The 18,602-nt window shown below is 46.0% G+C and overlaps 2 protein-coding genes and 1 pseudogene across 6 annotated transcripts in view; 1 reads left to right on the top strand and 2 right to left on the bottom strand.

The window, feature by feature from the left end:
- Window positions 1-550, top strand: part of kank3 (KN motif and ankyrin repeat domains 3) — a 130,081-nt gene extending 129,531 nt beyond the window's left edge. For all 5 annotated transcript variants that reach the window (XM_072482617.1, XM_072482612.1, XM_072482613.1 and 2 more), the window contains one exon: window positions 285-550. In XM_072482617.1, the coding sequence (XP_072338718.1) occupies window positions 285-296 (12 nt within the window). In that variant the 3' untranslated portion in view covers window positions 297-550. The remainder of the gene's footprint in view (window positions 1-284) is intronic.
- Window positions 551-1,301: 751 nt separating this feature from the next.
- LOC140395781 (U2 spliceosomal RNA) lies at window positions 1,302-1,506 on the bottom strand (annotated as a pseudogene).
- A 9,552-nt stretch (window positions 1,507-11,058) lies between these two features.
- On the bottom strand, window positions 11,059-18,363 carry LOC140395140 (small ribosomal subunit protein eS28). Its single transcript, XM_072482611.1, has 4 exons — window positions 18,298-18,363; window positions 16,513-16,560; window positions 15,649-15,774; window positions 11,059-11,155 (listed from the first exon to the last, which is right to left on the bottom strand). The coding sequence occupies exons 1-3, from the start codon at window positions 18,334-18,336 to the stop codon at window positions 15,652-15,654; spliced, it is 210 nt and encodes a 69-aa protein (XP_072338712.1). The 5' UTR covers window positions 18,337-18,363; the 3' UTR covers window positions 11,059-11,155; window positions 15,649-15,651.
- Between the last annotated feature and the right edge of the window lie 239 nt (window positions 18,364-18,602).

Below are 18,602 nucleotides of genomic sequence, written 5' to 3'. Positions count from 1 at the left end.
CAAATGGAAATGTGGAGGTGGCCCTTTGTGTCAGGACCAATACTTATCACTCAATGGACGGACGATCTGGTCATTTATTTACAGCACTTACTGTTTTTCCAGCACAAATTGGTTGCCACATTTCCTACAAAATTGCAAAAGTACTTAAATAACTGGAAAGAACTTTGTTGTTTCCGTTTCATCAGTCATTAGTCCGTCAGTTTCATTGAAGCTGTTTAATGCACAATTGCTTCAGTGCCCTTTGTGGGGTAAGCTGTTTTAACCAAGATATTTTCTATTTTCAGGACACCCCATAGCCTAGTGCCGGCCGCAATCCAGGACATCGAGCTCAGAGCCATGATCATCATTCCTATCCTGCAGTATTCTTCCTCTACAAATTATTTTTTTAACAGATAATTTCTTTTAGTATGTGCAGTGACAGTTGATTATACACAAGGTGTTACTAAGCCGTTCTCTGTCATTCTATTGCCAGCGTCCTGCTTTTTAAAAACAATAAATCCATTGTATGGGAAGCAAAAATTGTATTTTACATAAAACATTTTTAAACCTTTCCAGGAATTGTTGTGAAATCAGAATTCTCTTTAAACTCTTCCCCAATGTCTTGTTTTACTCTACACTTCTGTGCGAGTTGCTGCAGATATTGCTAGCCCAAGGTTGTCCATCACCATGTATATCTCTTAAATGAACACTTTCAACTGATCTGCTCCTTTGAACAATCCGAACCAGATTAGCGAGGCCTCCTCAGTCAGAGGGAACACATCCAATTAAAAAGTTGCTGGCTGAGATTTCGGAAGACAGCATCTTACCCAGGCCCTAGTCACAAATGTATTTGAAAAATGACGGGGGTGCAAAAAAAAAACAACCTGTAAATTTGTTTGGGGTTGTATTTATTTCTCCCCCCATTCATTCAAGGGAATTTGGGCATCGCTGACAAAGCCAGTGTTTGTTGCCCATCCCTAATTGCCCAGGAACTGAGTGGCTTGCTGGACTATTTCAGAGGACAGTTGAGTCAATCACGTTGCTGTGGAGTCACATGTAGGCCAGACTGCGTAAAGGTGGCAGATTTCACTCCCCAAAGGACATTAGTGAACAAGACAGGTTTTGAGGGCGGCACGTGTTGCAGTAGTTAGCACTGGGACTTGGGTTCGAATCCCGGCCCTGGGTCACTGTCCGTGTGGAGTTTGCACATTCTCCCCGTGTCTGCGTGGGCTTCACCCCCACAACCCAACGACGTGCAGGTTAGGTGGATTGGCCACGCTAAAATTGCCCCTTAATTGAGAAAAAAAATAATTGGGTACTCTACATTTTTTTTTAAAAAGGCAGGTTTTGAAATGAAAAATAAAAATTTTGACAACAATAGTCATTTTTACTGGGATTGGCGTATTGAATGGTCACCGTCACTAGCTTTCAAATTCCAGAGTCCCTGTCTGGAGCTCCGGCAAGTCCCAAATATTAAACCGATAAGAACAGATACACTTGATCTGAGCCAAAAGGCCGAGAAGCGATCCAACATCCCAAATATGACTCTCAGACTCTTCCGCATCTGTCACAAATATCTTCAACCCCTTCGGACATCCAACTCGTTCGCAACCTCGTCAAATGTGTTCCTTGGGGGCAGCACGGTGGCGCAGTGGCTAGCACTGCAGTCTCACGGGCGCCGAGGTCCCAGGTTCGATCCCGGCTCTGGGCCACTGTCCGTGCGGAGTTTGCACGTTATCCCCGTTTTTGCGTGGGTTTCGCCCCCACAACACGACGATGTGCAAGGTAGGTGGACTGGACACGCTAAATCGTCTCTTAATTGGAAAAAATAAATTGGGTACTCTAAATTTATTTTTAAAATGTGTTCCTTGAACTACCTTCAGTTGTATTAGTGCCAACCTCACGTACGAGGTCGATGCATTTATCGTCCATAAAATTTTGCACCAAAGCCCTTCTTCCAACATCTCCCCTAATTCCTCCTCCATTTGGCCTGAACCCTATTCAAAGATTCTGATCCTGCTTGCATGATTTTTATAAATAGCAGAGGTAACTCTCCCTTCTATCCCCAACACCTGAGGCATGGACAGGGTAGCCCCTCGTTGCAATTTGTGTCGTCTGTGCTGGGAAGCATTCCTATTGTGATTATCTACCTTCCTCGGGGTCTTGACCTTGATTGCAGAGAAGTGTCTTGATTGCTGGCACCACATCTCACTGCGATTAATAAAGCATGTCAAGGACATCCTACCTTTAAGAGGTTGGTCATCTCACAGAATTATTATGGTGCAGGAGGCCATTGTATCTGCAACAAAATGTGATTACTCTATTTACATCTTACTAATACCACCAAAATCTAACAATCTGTCCATTGTTCAAATTACCTATACAAGTGTATATTGATCTTGATCGGTACACATTAGAATAGTATTGACACAGGAAGATTAATGGAAATTCCTATATTAATGTGAAACCTCCATCGTCGCTTTTGCCAGCAATGAACCAACCAAATCACAAAATATTTCTGAATGTTTCCGTACACAATTTCATTCAGTAACTGAAATTTCTGAGGCTCATGAAGACTTCACAACAAAATAAACATTTACCAGAGGCAGGTGTGGCCCCTCTGGCCTGCTCTGCCATTCTACCTCAGCCCCATTTTCGAAGCTGCTCACGATCAGCCCCGAGTCCAAGGGAAATACACCTCAACCTTAAATCAACAAGGGAGCAGCCACAACCCTCTGAGGCAGATGGTTTCACATTTTCACAATGCTGAGTGAAGAGATTTCTCCTCATCCCAGTCCTAAATCATAGAATCCCTACAGTGGAGGAGGCCATTCAGCCCATCGAGTCTACACCAACCCTTCAAATGAGCGCACTGCCCATTTACGAGTGTCCACCTCGCCCTATCCCTGTAATCCCATAAACTAACCTGCACATCCCTGGATATTTAGGGGCGATTTAGCATAGCCAATCCACCTAACCCACACATCTTTGGACTGTGGGAGGAAACCCATGCAGACACGGGGAGAACGTCGAAACTCCAGTCACCAAACTCCAGAATTGAACCCAGGGCCCTGTGAGGCAGCAGTGCTAACCACTGTGCCGCCCCATGATCCACTTCCTTATTCTATGGCCGTCTCTCCAGGTTCTCCCAATCAGAGGAAACAACCTCTGTGGGCTGTACGGTAGCACAATGGTTAGCACTGTGGCCTCACAGCGCCAGGGACCTGGGTCCAATTCCAGCCTTGGAGGATTGTGCAGAGTTTGCACTCTTTCCCCGTGTCTGTCGGTTTTCTCACGCAGTCCAAAGATGAGCCGTTTGTTGGGGTTACAGGGACAGAGTGGGGGAAGGGGGCTGAGGTGGGTGCTATTACTCACAATAAATGTGAAACAGATGAGACATGTGGCCAAAGGCCCTGGATACTCTAAACGCTATGGCCAATCCACCTAACCCGCACTGTGGGAGGAAACCCACGCAGACGCAGGGAGAACATAGAAACTCCAGTCACCCAACTCCGGAATTGAACCCAGAGCCCTGCCGCTATGGGCCCTGACAACTTCCCGGCATTGGTACTGAAGACTTGTGCTCCGGAACTAGCTGTGCCCTCAGGTAACTTCCAGTAAAATTACAACACTGACAACTACTCAAATGTGGATAATTGCAGATATGTCCATAAAAGACAAATACAACCCAGCCAATCAGTCTATTCACAATCGTTAGCAAAGTGATTGTGTCTTTTGACAGTGCTGTCAAGCAGCACACACGTACTCATTCATTCTCAGTTTGGGTTCTCGGCTCCAGAATTCATTGTAACCTTGGTCCCAAACATGGGTTAAAAATCCGATTTCCAGGGGAGAGTGGCTGCCCTCGACATCAAGGCAGCGATTAACAAAGCATAGCATTAAGGAGCCCTAGGAAAATTGAAGTCAAAGGGAATCAGGAGGACGTGACTCATTTTGGATTTCTGAGTCTGCTTTCTGGCCAAGCCACCAAAAGAGGGATATTTTTCCAGTCAAAACGGGATCAGCTCTCACTAGAGTTTAACAGTCACTTTCGGTGGGGGATTCCCCAGGTAAGTCGATCATACGAAACCATTACATTTTCAGCGAAGATTCTTGTCTCTTCAAACTTTTCCTAACTAGCTTCAAAATTCTAGGAATTTGAACTTAATCAATGTAACAGTTTATATTATTAGTGGGATTTTATTACATTTTAAAATATAAAACAGATTTAAAGTCTACAAAATGTAAGCTTGCTAAGTTTGTCATTAATGCAAGTCTGTAATTTCTTAGAGAGAAACATACTTAAACATGGATATCCAAAAGTATCTCTACAAAAGGTTTAGGGTGGCAAGATGGCACAGTGGTTATCACTGCTGCCTCATGGCACTGAGGACCCGGGTTACTGTCCGTGTGGAGTTTGCACATTCTCCTCATGTCTACATGGGTCTCACCCTCACAACCCAACGATGCACAAGATAGGTGGATTGGCCTTGCTAAAATTGACCCTTAATTGGAAAAAAAAACTTTACATTTATTTTTAAAAACTTTTAAGAGTAACAAAGTTATAGGTAAAAGTTCAGAATGACTTTTTGACAAAACAGGAGTGACTCCATCCTCTTTGCAGGAGAGAAAAGGGACTGCTGGTTCTGTTAAATCTGTCTTTGTATACATTGTTCTTTTTCTGTAACTTTATATATTTTTTCTCTTGGTGACAGCCTGGTACCTTTTTAACCTTAAAGGAACTAGTCTGAAGTGGCCATTTTTAAGGACTGCATTCATAGCTACAGGATCTTTTTTTAAGGATGCTGACCGTCACAGGACGTATCAGTGTCTAATTGTGGTGCTGGCATCAATAAATCTTGAAATATGGCCCAATAGGTTCAAGCATCATCTTATTTCTGTAGGCCTCTCGCTTAAACTTTTACTAATGATGGAAGGAAGAATTTTATGGTCATCAACTCAAGATCCTGAAGTACAATTTATTTTCTTTGTTACATTTGTTAAGTCTTATTCAGAAGTCTATTTATGCTTCTATCCCAATGGGTATTAGGGATTCTGAAGACACTTGTATTATATTGATTTTACATGTGTTACACACAATGCGCTCGTTTCAACTCCTGGCGATGAGTTTAATTCTTACAAAAGCTTTTTATTTGATCTGACTCTGTGGTCAGTGTGATATTCATCACAAGTAAAACTCTCCATTGGTCATAATCAGCACAAAAGATCATCTTGGTGTCAAAACATTGCTGCATGAGTTCCTCATGGTAGTGTCTCAGACCCAACCAAGTTCAGGTACTTCATCAATATCCTTCCCTCGAATGCAAGGAATTGGGATGGGATGTTTGATGATGATTGCACTGTTCGATACCATTCAAAACACTTCAGATGCTGAAGCAGCCCATGTGGATATGGAGCATGACCTGGACAATTCAAGTTTGAGCTGAGCGGCAAATAACATTTGTGCAACACAGGGTGGAAATAATCATCGGCAGGCACAGGAGAGAAACTAACCACGTCCCGTGACATGGTATGTTGGGGGTTAAACTTCTGCCGGACCATTAGGAGCTTCTAAGTCGAAGAGATCAATAAATTAATCAAAGTAATCCATTTGACAAATTCTGGTCAGTTTACTACCAACAGGTTAGGCTATAGATCACAGAATTGGATCCCTTCTGTCAGCTGGCCATACTATTGCTGCCATTACTACTGCCTCACTGCTTCATACCAGAGTGAGGTTGGAGTTTGTCCAGTGCAAAAGTGGATCTGAGAAGGCAGATTCCCTGGACCTATTTTAATAATTGGAGCATTTGGACTGCTAATTTGGCATTTGCTGTCTATGCTAGCCGAGCAGGTGGCCTAGGATTGGCTCTCGAGTAATTCAGGACGGTGCTCACGCCCCAGTGATTTTATTACGTACCCAGGTTTTCAACGCAATCCATTCCAGAAGGGTCTCGCTTCCCCCAATGTGCAATCCAGGGCTTTTGTAGGTTGTGTTTAACCTTTTAAGAAAACCAAGCTATGGCCAAATGTATCTTTAAAAGTTTTCCTCCGGGACTTCCGGTGGTGGCCTTGGAGTAGTAGGTCGCACATTTAATAGCTCCCGCCTGTATTGGACTTTTAGACCATTTCCCCCCGTTTTTTTCCCAGATTTTGTGATAAATCAGTGAAGAGTGAGACAGTAAGGAGAAATCCCCCACCAGTGTATGGAGAATTGGACCAGAAATGGCCGTGTGAGATGACAAAATCCTATAAGGCAGACGCAAGCAGAACTGGTAACACGGGACAGCATGGCGGAGAGCAAGGGCCGTGGGGAGACGGCATAGTGGTCGACGGAGCAGCGGGTGAAGGATTGCTTCGCCAAGCTGAAGGACACGCTGGACCCGATTAAGGCTTCGATTGATCAGGAAACCCATGGGAGAGCGATCCAGGAGGTTGAACAAAAGTTGTCCGAGAACGACCGTGCTGGAAAGCAAGGTGGGGATGATGAACTACCGCCAGAAAAGAATGCAGGAGAAGCTGGAGGACCTGGAGAACAGGTCCAGGAGGCAGAATCTCAGAATTGTTGGCCTCCCTGAAGGCTGTGAGGGATCGGATGTGAGGGCCTATGTGACAGACATGTTGGAGAAGTTGATGGGGGCTGGGGCGTTCCCTCGGCCCCTGGAATTGGACAGAGCACACAGAGCCCTCGCGAGGAAGCCCAGAGCGAACAAGCTGCCGAGAGCCATGGTGGTATGTTTTCACCGTTTCATGGTGGGCCAAGGAAGAACGGAGCAGCAAGTGGGAGAACTGTGAGTTGCGCATCTATCAGGACCTGGGAGCAGATTTGGCCAAGAGGCGAGTTGGGTTCAATCGGGCAAAAACGACCCTCTTTAAGAAGGGGGTGAAGTTCAGGATGCTGTGCCCAGCCCGTCTGTGGGTCACACATGAGGAACGGGACTTCTACTTTGAAACGCCAGACGAAGTATGGACCTTTATTAAAGAAATTAAGCTGGAGGCGATTTAAAAGACACTTAAGCCTTGGAGAAGTACTGTGGCGGCGATTTGTGGTGCTGGATTGTATAATTTAAGTAGCTCTCTGTGAAATAATGGGCTGTGTGGATGGTTAAAGATTGATCTATCTTGCAGAGACCTTGTTAAGAGGATGGGATGGGCTTTGAATTTAGTTCTATATTTTGGGTGACTATTTCTCTGAAGTGACTGTTTCTTCTGTTGTTTGTTTACTGGGGAATGTGATGCTTTTAAAATGTTTATTCATGTGGTGGGGTGGGGAAGAGAACAATAGGGAGACAGACTGCTTGGTGCCAGGGGCAGGAGCTATCAAGTCAGCTGACTCTCGGAAGCAGTGGGGGGTGAGGTGTTAAGTTGGAGCCTGACTTGGGGGGATTGGGTTTCTCGTGTTGTTGCTGGGGGGGGGGGGGGGGGGCTGCTTTGCTGACAAGGAAGTGTTACTAGGGGACAAATGGGACATCAGGAACGGCGACAGCCCGAGTGGGGACTCAAGGAGAGGGTGTGAGCTCGAGGCTGGCCTAAAAAGGGTGATGGCTAGTCTGCAGGGGGAAGGGGGGTTGGAAGACCCCCATCCAGGCTGATCACATTGAACTTGAGAGGGCTGGTCAATAGGACTCGCGTGTTCGCGCATTTGAGGGAACTGAAGGCGGATGTGGCAATGCTACAAGAGACACACCTAAAGGTTACAGACCAGGCGAGATTGAGGCAGGGGTGGGTTAGCCAAGTGTTCCACTCAGGACTGGACTCAGAAAACAGGGGTATAGCGATCTTAATCAGCAAACGAGTGGCATTCGAGGCAGGGAGAATCGTGTCAGACAAGGGGGGTAGGTACATAATGGTGAGTGGGAAGCTGGAGGGGGTGCCAGTGGTACTTGCGAACATATATGCTCTGATATGGGACGACATGGAATTTATGAGGTGGGTGTTACGCAAGATCCCAGACTTAAGAGTCACAAAACCTGATCATGGGAGGGGACTTCAACAGTCATTGGTCCGGAATTGGACCGGTCAAAATCCAGGAGGAGGCCGGCTGCGGCAAAGGAATTGAAGGGTTTTATGGAACAGATGGGGGGAGTAGACCCATGGAGGTTTGCATGGCCGAGGACAAAGGAGTTTTCCTTTTTTTCACATGTTAACAAGATATACTCTCGCATCGACTTTTTTGTTCTGAGCAGGGCGCTAATGCCGAAGGTGGTGGTTACGGAGTACTCGGCCATCGCAGTGTCGTATCATGCCCTGCACTGGTTGGATCTACGGGTTACTGTGGAGAGAGGGCAATGCCCGCTGTGGAGACTGGATGGGGGTTTGCTAGCGGACGAAACAATCTGTGGGCGGGTTAACAAGTCCATCCAGAACTACCTGGAAACAAATTATACTGGGGAGGTCTCTGCAGCGACGGTTTGGGAAGCTTTGAAGGCAGTAGTCAGAAGGGAATTAATCTCGATACGGGCCCACAGAGAAAAGATGGAACGGGCTGAGGGATAGATTAGTGAAGATACTCCAGGTGGACAGGAGATATTCGGAGGCCCCAGACACTGGGCTACTGAGGGAGTGGCGGCCGGGGAAAAGGCAAGCAGAATGTTGGAGCACCAGCTCAGGAAAAGAGGCGGCCAGGGAGATAGGTAGAGACGGTAATACTGTCCTGGACCCAGCAGGGGTGAACAAAGTGTTTAAGGACTTTTATTGTAAATTATGAGTCGGAACCCCCAGCTGGGGTGGAGGGGATGAGGCAATTTCTGAATCAGTTGAGGTTCCCGAGGGTGGAGGAGGGCTGGGAGTCCCAATTGAGATTGAGGAAATTATCAAGGGGCTGGAGGGCATGCAGTCAGGCAACGCCCTGGGGCCTGACAGCTACCCAGTGGAATTCTATAAGACGTTTTCAGATATTGAGCCCACTGCTGGTGAGGACATTTGACGAAACGAGAGAAGGGAGTCCTCCCCGCAACAATGTCGCAGGCCTCAATTTCACTGATCCTGAAACGGGAGAAGGATCCGGAGCAATGCGGGTCATACAGGCCGATTTCGCGACTGAATGTGGATGCCAAACTGCTGGCTAAGATACTGGCCACAAGGATAGAGGACTGTGTCCCAGGGGAAGACCAAATGGGATTTGATAAGGGCAGCCAATATGCGAAGGTTTCTAAATGTTATGATGATGCCCTCAGGAGAGGAGGTGGAGGTAACGATGGATGCGGAGAAGACTTTTGATTGGGTGGAGTGGAATTACCTATGGGAGGCGCTGGGAAGGTTTGGGTTTGGTGAGGGCTTTATTGACTGGGTGTGGTTGCCCCAGTATCAAGTGTGCGTACGAACCGGCTGAGGTCAGGGTATTTTGAACTACACCGAGGGACGAGGCAAGGGTGCCCCCTATCCCCGTTACTGTTTGCTCTGGCCATAGAGCCATTGGCCATGGCGTTAAGCGCCTCTAGGAACTGGAAAGGGCTGGTTCGGGGGGTGGGTGGAGCACCGGGTCCCGCTTTACGCAGATGGCCTCCTCTTGTACATTTCGGACCGGTTTGGAGGGGATGGGGGAAGTAATGTGAATCTTGGGGGAATTTGGCAATTTTTCGGGGTATAAATTGAACATGGGGAAAAGCGATGTTTGCGATCCAGGCAAGAGGACAGAAGAGGAGGCTGGGAGAGCTGCCGCTTAGAATGGTAGGGAAGAGCTTTCGGTATCCAGGTGGCCCAGGAATGGGAGGCACTGCATAAGTTAAACCTATCCCGGCTGGTAGAACAAAGGTAAGAGGACTTTAAGAGATGGGACATGCTCCCGCTGCCGAACTTCTGCAGTTACTACTGGGCGGCTAATATAGCTGATTAGGAAGTGGGTAGAGGGGTCGGCATGGAATCGATTGGAGGCAGCATCTTGTAAAGGCACCAGTCTGGGAGCATTGGTAACGGCACCTCTGCCTTCTCACCGGCCCGATACTCCACAAGTCCGGTGGTAGTGGCGGCTTTGAGGATCTGGGGGCAATGGAGGAGATATGAGGGGAGGGAGCATCGGTTTGGACCCAGATTGATAATAACCACAGGTTTGTATCGGTAGGCTTGATGGCTGGTTCCGGAGTTGGCAGAGGGCCGGAATTGGAAGGATGGGGGATCTATTTATAGACGGGAGCTTTCCCAGCTTGAAAGCTTTGGTGGATTAATTTAAATAGTCAGCAGGGAATAGTTTTAGATATTTGCAGGTGTGAGACTTCCTGAGAAAACAGGTGCTGGCCTTTCTGCTGCTGCTGCCGCCGCCACGGGGGATACAGGATAGAGTAGTTTCCAGTACCTGGGTGGGGGAGGGGAAGGTATCGGATATTTACCAGGAGCTTTCGGAGGCGGAGGAAACGCCGGTGGAGGAGCTTAAGGGCAAGTGGGAGGGCGAGCTAGGAGAGATAGAGGCGGGTCTATGGGCGGATGCCCTCAGTATGGTTAATACCTCATCATGCGACAACTTAGCCTGATAAAATTTAAGGTAGTCCACCGGGCACACATGACAGCGGCTAGGATGAGCACGTTCTTGGGATTTTGCTAAGGCAATGTCCACAGTACTAAAAAACACAGGTGTTGCCGAGTCCGGAGGTAGCTATCTTTGGAGTGTCGGAAGATCCGGGAGTTCAGGGGGCGAAAGAGGCCGGCGTCTTGGCCTTTGCCTCCCTGGTAGCCCGGAGATGGATCTTCTTAATGTGGAGGGACTCAAAGCCCCCAAGTGTGGAGACCTGGGTTAGTGACATGGCTGAGTTTCTCGGTCTCGAGAAAATAACGTTTGCCTTAAGAGGGTCAATGTTAGGGTTCTCCCGGAGGTGGGAGCCGATCGTCAACTTTCCTCGGGGAAAATTAAAATGTCAGCAAATGCAGTATTCCAAAGGGGGGGGGGGGGGGGGGCGGATTGTTGTTGTGTGATTGAGGTGCGTGAAGATTGGGCTTGGGAGGGAATGTTTATTTTACGATGTTGATGTCATTGTTTATGTTACTGTTATAACATTTTTCAAATACCTTAATAAAATATTTAAAAAAACAAGTTTCCTCCAACAAGTAGAAATTTCAATGAGTTAAAGAAAAAAATCAGGCTCAGACTCCACATTAATTATTAATATTTATTGTCAAAAAACTGCGAAAATGTCCATAACCAATTGTTTTGATAGCGGCTTCAACTTGCGGTAGTTTTGTCGGTCTACAAAACAAAATTGGAAAAAGTTAAAGATGGAGGATGTCACAAAAAACACAGGCACCAGAGTTCATTTCTAGGACAGGGGTAGAATTGAAAAACAAAAAGGTATGTTAACTTTGATTCGGCCACACTTGAATACTGCATAGTTTGGTCCCCACATTAAGTGTAAAAGATAACTAACTAGAGGATATGAAAATGAAGAGCATATAACTTTCAGCAAAGACTGAACATAGCTTAATGTTCTTCTCTCTAGAAGAGAATGAGGGGCAACAAAAGGGTTTGATAAGTGGAGATTATAGATTCTAATACGGGGGGGGGGGGAAGAAAGAAGAGTTTGAAACTAGAGGCTTTAAATACAAGTAGACACTAATAAATCCAATGGTAAATTCAGGAGAAAGGTCCATTAGAATGTGCAATTTATCACCACAAGGATAGGCTATGACGATTTATAGATACATTGGAGAAGCTGCATAAACACGAGGGGGTTGAGGAATTGAGGGATACCTTGATGGGGTGAAATGGAGAGTGGGGGCTCACGCGGAGCAGAAGCACTGACAAGGTGTGCTGGGCTAAATATCCATTCAAACGTCTTGTGCAAATGTAATTTGAGTAAAGATTCTTTACTTAATTTATTCATCTTCACAATTGTTAAAAATTATATTTCCTACATGTCTGAATGGCAACTCGGCTGCATGTACCTCTTCTCTGAAATCGAAAGCTGTGTTCAAGTACAACAAGCTGTGTTCGTAAACCAACTTCCAATCAGATGCAGCACTGAGAGGTGCTACATTATCAGATACACAGTGGGGAAGAATTATAAACTTGAGATTGCAAATCAAAGTCTGTTTGCTAGAAGGCTCTTGGATCATTGGATGCAGTATTTGAAAACCAAGGTGCCACAACAACCAGAAACATCTAACAAATGCAAGTAAACAGAACCCAAGAGTTGACGGTTTTACTTTTAAGACTTGGGAGTTTATCACAGCAAGTCTAAATTTATGCCCTAATTTTCCAGGGTGTATGAAAAGTAAACATAGGAATCAAAGTTTATAAAGAATTAGCAATCAAAGGGAATATGTTAAAAGAACTATTCAGGAAACATCAAATCTCAGGAATTATTAACTTTACTTTCTCTCCCCTCAGCAATGAGATAAACTGTAGAAGTCAGCAAGCACACCACTATGATTCTGGACTCAAATGTAGGAGAATGTCCTTTTAAATAACTCAAGGTGTAATGCAAATCATAGAGCCCCTCCAGTGCAGGATGCCACCATTTGGCCCAGTCAGCACTGACCCTCCCAAAGAGCACTCTATGCAGCCCCAGTCCCCTGACCTAAACCACATACCCCTGGACACCAAGGGGCAATTTAGCATGGCCAATCCACCTTATCTGCACATCTTTGCTCTGTGGGAGGAGACACATACAGGCACCGGGGGGCAAACTCCGGTCACCCAAGGCCAGGCTCAAACTCGGGTTCCAGGTGCTGAGACAGCAGTGCAAACCACTGTGCCATCGTATGGAATGTATTATTCTTGGCATCCTGTGTCAAGAGTCATGATGTACCATTTAAACTGTATTTATAGCAGGTTAGGCGGGGCTATGTGTATAGGTCGAGGAATGGGCCTAAGTAGGGTACTCCTACTTAAGAGGATCAGTGATGGCTCGATGAGCCAAATGGCCTCCTTCTATGATAACCACTCCAGAATCATCCAAATTCCAGGGCTTGGAATCCTAGTTAGTTTAATTTCACCTTCGAGTTTAGCCCGGGTGTCCAGATATCATTCCAGTAATCTACACCCCATCAAGGTCAAAAATTCCTCCCTAAAGTGTGCTGTCCAGAACGACACAGTACCTCTAGACAGGATCTAACCAATGCTTTGTATAGATCAAGTATGCCATCAAATCCCATGTATTCCATTCCTCTACCTCTGAAGGCTAGCACGCCATTTGCCTTTGATGTTCTCTACCTGTTCATGGAATTTTAATGATTTGTGTATCTCGAGCCACAGGTCTCTTTGCACTTTCACCACCGTTTTTAGCATTTCACTATTTACAAAGCACCCTTCTCTAGCCCTTTCGAGTTCAAGAACTCACATTTGCCGACACTGAAAGGCACTCCGTTCTATAGTTATATTCAACTTGAAGCATTCACTTTCTCCCTCCACAGGTCCTGCAAACCCTGAGTATTTCCAGTATCTTTTCAAATTTCCATCAGCCACAGTATTTTGCTTTTACAGAAATCCATTCACTAGATCTGCCAATTTACTTAAAACTACACATAGATCTTTGATTTTACACTTCCATCAACAATGCTTCCTGTGTGAAATCAGAAAATTTGTACATGTGGCTTTCTATCCCCCATCCAAGTTCTGAATAAAGGGTCAAGGTCCCAAACAGAGGCTTGCAGGGCGCACCGCTAGTCACATCCTGCCAACTGAGTGTACCTTCCCACTATCTTGCCACTAAGCCAGTTTCCGAACGAACTCAATGATTTGTCATCCGTCTTAATTTTATTTAATAGTCTCTTGAGGGCTTCATCAAAGTCTCTATAACACCTGTAGACATTCCCTGTCTATTACTTCAGTAACCTCTTCAAAAAATTCAATTTGTTTGTGATTTTCACTTCTGTAAATCGATACTGGGTCTCTCCAATCAGCTGAAAATTTCAGGATGATTAGTTACTCTTATCCTCCTCAGCAGTTCCACGTTTCCCCTCTGTACCCTTCCTGAAGATCCAATACACAAATAATTATCTTTATTGACCCAAGTAGGCATACATTAATATTGCAATGAAGTTACCGTGAAAAGGCCCCAGTTGCCACATTCCGGTGTCTGTTCAGGTACACAGAAGGAGAATTCAGAATGTTCAAATTAGCTAACAGCACGTGTTTCAGGACTTGTGGGAGGAAACCCACACAGAAACGGGGAGAAGGTGCAGATTCCCCACAGACAGTGACCCAATTATTTTTCATATTTACATCCTCAGGATGTTCCAAAATATTTTGCAGGGATGGATGCCACGGTGGTTAGCACTGCTGCCTCACAGCAGCAGGGACCCGGATTAGATTCCAACCTTGGATGACTCTCCAGGTGGAGTTTGTACATTCTTCCCATGTCTGCGTGGGTTTGTTCCAGGTCCTCCCGTTTTCTCCCACAGCAGTACCCAAGTAGTGCTCTTTCAGAAGCTTGTGTAGACCCGATGGGCCAAATGGCCTCCAGCAGCACTTAGCAATTCTATGAAATGTAGCTGATATTTTGCATTCTATTCGCACACAGAGAACCTCAGAGTTAAATTTGTCCACTGAAACAGGACACCAGCTCTTCATCTTTAGGGCAGCATGGTAGCATTGTGGATAGCACAATTGCTTCACAGCTCCAGGGTCCCAGGTTCGATTCCGGCTTGGGTCACTGTCTGTGCGGAGTCTGCACACCCTCCCCGTGTGTGGGTTTCCTCCCACAGTCCAAAGATGTGCAGGTTAGGTGGATTGACCATGATAAATTGCCCTTAGTGCCCAAAATTGCCCTTCGTGTTGGGTGGGGTTTACTGGGTTATGGGGATCGGGTGGAGGTGTTGACCTTGGGTAGGATGCTCTTTCCAAGAGCCGGTGCAGACTCGATGGGCCGAATGGCCTCCTTCTGCACTGTAAAAAAAACCTATGAATCGAAACACACTGGTTTTGTGTATTATAAAAAGGACAACACAGCACCTTCCAAGCATGGCTCAAGTGGTTGAGCCTTGAACCCACAAAAGTCTAGGCTTAGATATGTGCCACCATCAAACTAAGCTGACATTTGGTTGGACCGGATTTTATTCCCAGCTTGGATCACTGTCTGTGTGGAATCTGCATGTTCTCCCGGTGTCTGCATGGGTTTCCTCCGGGTGCTCCAGTTTCCTCCCACAAGTCCCGAAACACGTGCTGTTAGGTAATTTGGACATTCGGAATTCTCCGTGTGAACCCGAACAGGGGCTTTTCAGAGTAACTTCATTGCAGTTAATGTCAACCTACTTGTGACAATAAAGATTATTATTCTGTCTTTCTGACCATGGCAAAATCTAGTTAATTAACTCCAGAGTTGCAGACTCTGGACAAGATCCAGTCATCAGCAGCCTGCACCACTTAATGATGAACACTTGCTTTTAAATTGTGCAAGTTTCACACTAATGTTGCCAGTTTCCAAAGTGCACGCTTGGTTGCTGCAGACGATTAAAGTCTCAGTTAAAAGGTCATCCCACATCCAGTCTTAGAAATCCCAGCAGTTCATGATCTGAATTTCAGGAATCAGAAGCATTAATACTGGATGTTGCATAATGAAGTAGCTAAAAGATTCGCTCCAGATCACACCATCAAGAGAGGACCATCTTGTCTCCCAGGAGAGGTTGGGAATTAATTGCAGGCACTGTATCAGAACTTAATCTTCCAAACTTCATTTTACAACAGTGAAATAATCCAGAGGCGGATGTAGTAATCACGGTCATTAAAATTCAGATAATTACCTGTTATCGTAATCTTCTTGCTTCTCGCTCAGATTCCAAAAGTGTGAGCACATCTCCCTCACGAACTGGCCCTTTCACATTCCGAATGATGGATCGGTTGCTGTCATCCATAAATTCCACACGGACCTACAGGCAAATGGAACTGTATTACAACGGAGGTCTGCCTTAATTTTTCACTCCTGTGGTTGTTTTCAACAATGAATGGTACAGCACAGAGCAAGGTTCCAGCCTTTAGGGCTGCGTAGTGGTTAGCACTGCTGCCTGTGTTTGGACCCGACTTCAATTGCAGCCCGTGTGCAGTTTGCACATTCTCCTCGTGTCTGCATGGATCTCACCCACACAACCCAAAAAGATGTGCAGGGTCGGTGGATTAGCCATGCTAAATAGCCCCTTAATTGGAAAAAAAAATTGGGTACTTCAAGCACACGGCAGATTAACAGGGGTGCAACAGAGAAACAAATGTGCATTTATCTGGGGTTGGAATAGAATCAGTCCAGAGTTTGGGGACTGCTTCATCCTGTCGAATTCAGAAGAAACTCAGGGTAATCACTAAACTTGAGCAACCCAACAAAACCAATAGCCCAATCATGAAAACAAAGCACCTAACAATCATGAAAACAAAGCACCTCTTAACTCCCCCTTTACGAACAAAAGCCACAGCAGACATGTTCACGACAACACACTGGTCAGGCTCATGACCCTCACAAACTGTCTAATTTGACGCAGGCATTTTCCATGGTGGCGGTGTATGCGAACAGTAAGCACCAACCTGATGTTTTTTTTATTTATTTTTTTTAAAACACACTACTTTCACATTCCAATTTCATAAGATCCATTTGACTAATTAGAATACAAACTCCTTACCTGAGTGCACTGTCCCTGCGAACCAGTCCTTCCAAGAACTTTGGTAACCTAAAATCAAAACAATTAATTTAAGAATGCAATTTGCAGCCAACTGTGCACAACATTTGGAAAATCAACAGGTTCAGTACAAAGCAATCCCTTTAGCAGCAGTAACGCTGATTGGCTGTTACGGGGAAGATTTGCAATGGGCGGTCAGTGCTCCCAGAAAGTGGTTTGCGGAGGAGCTGTTGTCAAAGGACACCAAACACCACTTCAGTGTTTGCCTCCCTCCCGCCTCATCTCGGTCCTATGGGCCCAGTAGCTAGCACTGTTGCTTCACAGCACCAGGGGCCCGGGTTCGATTCCCGGCTTGGGTCGTTGTCTGTGCGGAGTCTGCACCTTCTCCGTAGGTGTCTGCGTGGGTTTCCTCCGGGTGCTCCAGTTTCTTCCCACAAGGCTCGAAAGATGTGCTTGTTAGGTGAATTGGGCATTCTGAATTCTTCCTGTGTAGCCGAACAGGTGTCGGAGTGTGTTAACTAGGGGATTTTCACAGTAACTTCATTGCAGTGTTTCTGTAAGCCTACTTGCGACACTAATAAAGATTATTAGATGCACGTTAGTACATATAAAGAACCTGCTGCTGCCTAACTGTATCTTTTGTATAACAGTCCATAATAAGCATTTTCAATGAATTTAATGGAAACATTTTCAGGTTTATAAACAATCCAGCCTCAACTTCAGTAAACCCTTCTTCACGCCATCAACGATGTGGAGATGCCGGCGTTGGGACTGGGGTGAGCACAGTAATAAGTCTTACAACACCAGGTTAAAGTCCAACAGGTTTGTTTCAAAAACTAGCTTTCGGAGCACGGCTCCTTCCTCAGGTTGGACTGTAACCTGTTGGACCGTAACCTGTTGTAAGACTTCTTACTCAATCAACAATAGTGGATAAAACTATATTCATTGTAAACTCACTCAAATCCCCTTTCAAATTGTTCAAAACCTCGATTTCAACCAAAGCTTCAAATCATTTGGCCATTACCCATTCTCTTGATATTTTATACAACACCATTGTTGATTATTCTAAAAGCAATAAAGGAGGATAGACAACTTCAGCCTACTGGTCCTGACAATGCAGCCCTTGAAGTCTAGGAAATTGCATTAAATAGTTCCTAATTTCTGTGTTACGTATAGAATTGTATTAGTCTCGAGTTCTTGAAGACTGTTTTAAAACTATTACTTCATTTATGGTTCCCAATAATATCATGGTATCTGCAGTTTCAAAGATATACTTCAAAATGTCGGTGTAAAATATATATCCAGCAGTTTCCATGACGTAAGATGCTGGAACTCGTGTCTTTTTTATTGCTGAACGAGGGGGATTATTTGAATAAAATAAATTCATAGCTACCTCCAGACACTTTGAAGCCAATCGTTCAGGGGCTGCAGTCGCCCCGGGGCCGACCCGAGACTGTTTCGCACTAAATGGCACGGTTGGGAACGGAACGGAACACGGACCAGGCCAAAGCCTTCAGCAAGGCCCAACATGAGGGAGGGCAGTGACCCAAAGCCCGGGGAACGGGAGCCACAGACCGGGGCTCGGAGACGGCCCGGTAGCGCTAAGCTGTCTCCCATGAGGCCGGGCCGACAGCGGCCTGCCCTCCACCAGCATGGTGCCTGGCGCTCCGGCTGAGGCCCGTTTGGACGAGCGGTGCAGACGCTCCGCACGGCCCGCGGTCTAAGCGCGGGTTGCAATGAGCCTGCGGCGCGGACTGAAACGCTGTCCCCAGCACTCCCCTCTCTTACCCGGGCCAGTTTGACAGTCTGAGTCCGCGGACCCTCCATGATGGCGGCGGTGGAAAAGGAGCGCGTGGGCCTGGCGCCCCCTATTTATAGACAACCCCAGACCCGCCCATTTAACCCGGGGTGAGGGGGGAATAAACCCCCCGTCAATGTTTTATATTTGAACCATCCTGGCCGAACACGCAGTTAAATTCCGCTTAGACCCAAAACTAAACGTTTAAAATAAAAAAAATTGGCCGTTTTCCCAGAACTCCCGCGATCACTTCTGCTCGATGACAAGTGAATTTATTATTTTTTTAAAATAATTA

This window comes from Scyliorhinus torazame, chromosome 18 (assembly GCF_047496885.1).
Source record: "Scyliorhinus torazame isolate Kashiwa2021f chromosome 18, sScyTor2.1, whole genome shotgun sequence".
NCBI classification, from domain to species: domain Eukaryota; kingdom Metazoa; phylum Chordata; class Chondrichthyes; order Carcharhiniformes; family Scyliorhinidae; genus Scyliorhinus; species Scyliorhinus torazame.
Note: the sequence above shows the minus strand (reverse complement) of the source record. Positions and strands in the feature narration are given on the sequence as shown.

Excerpts from the sequence above, each read along its gene's own strand:
- LOC140395140 (XM_072482611.1), bottom strand. The coding sequence starts at position 18,336 with ATGGAGGGTCCGCGGACTCAGACTGTCAAACTGGCCCGG. Across the intron at positions 16,561-18,297 it reads AGACTGTCAAACTGGCCCGG|GTTACCAAAGTTCTTGGAAG; the intron begins GTAAGAGAGGGG and ends TTTTGATTTTAG. Across the intron at positions 15,775-16,512 it reads CGCAGGGACAGTGCACTCAG|GTCCGTGTGGAATTTATGGA; the intron begins GTAAGGAGTTTG and ends ATTTGCCTGTAG.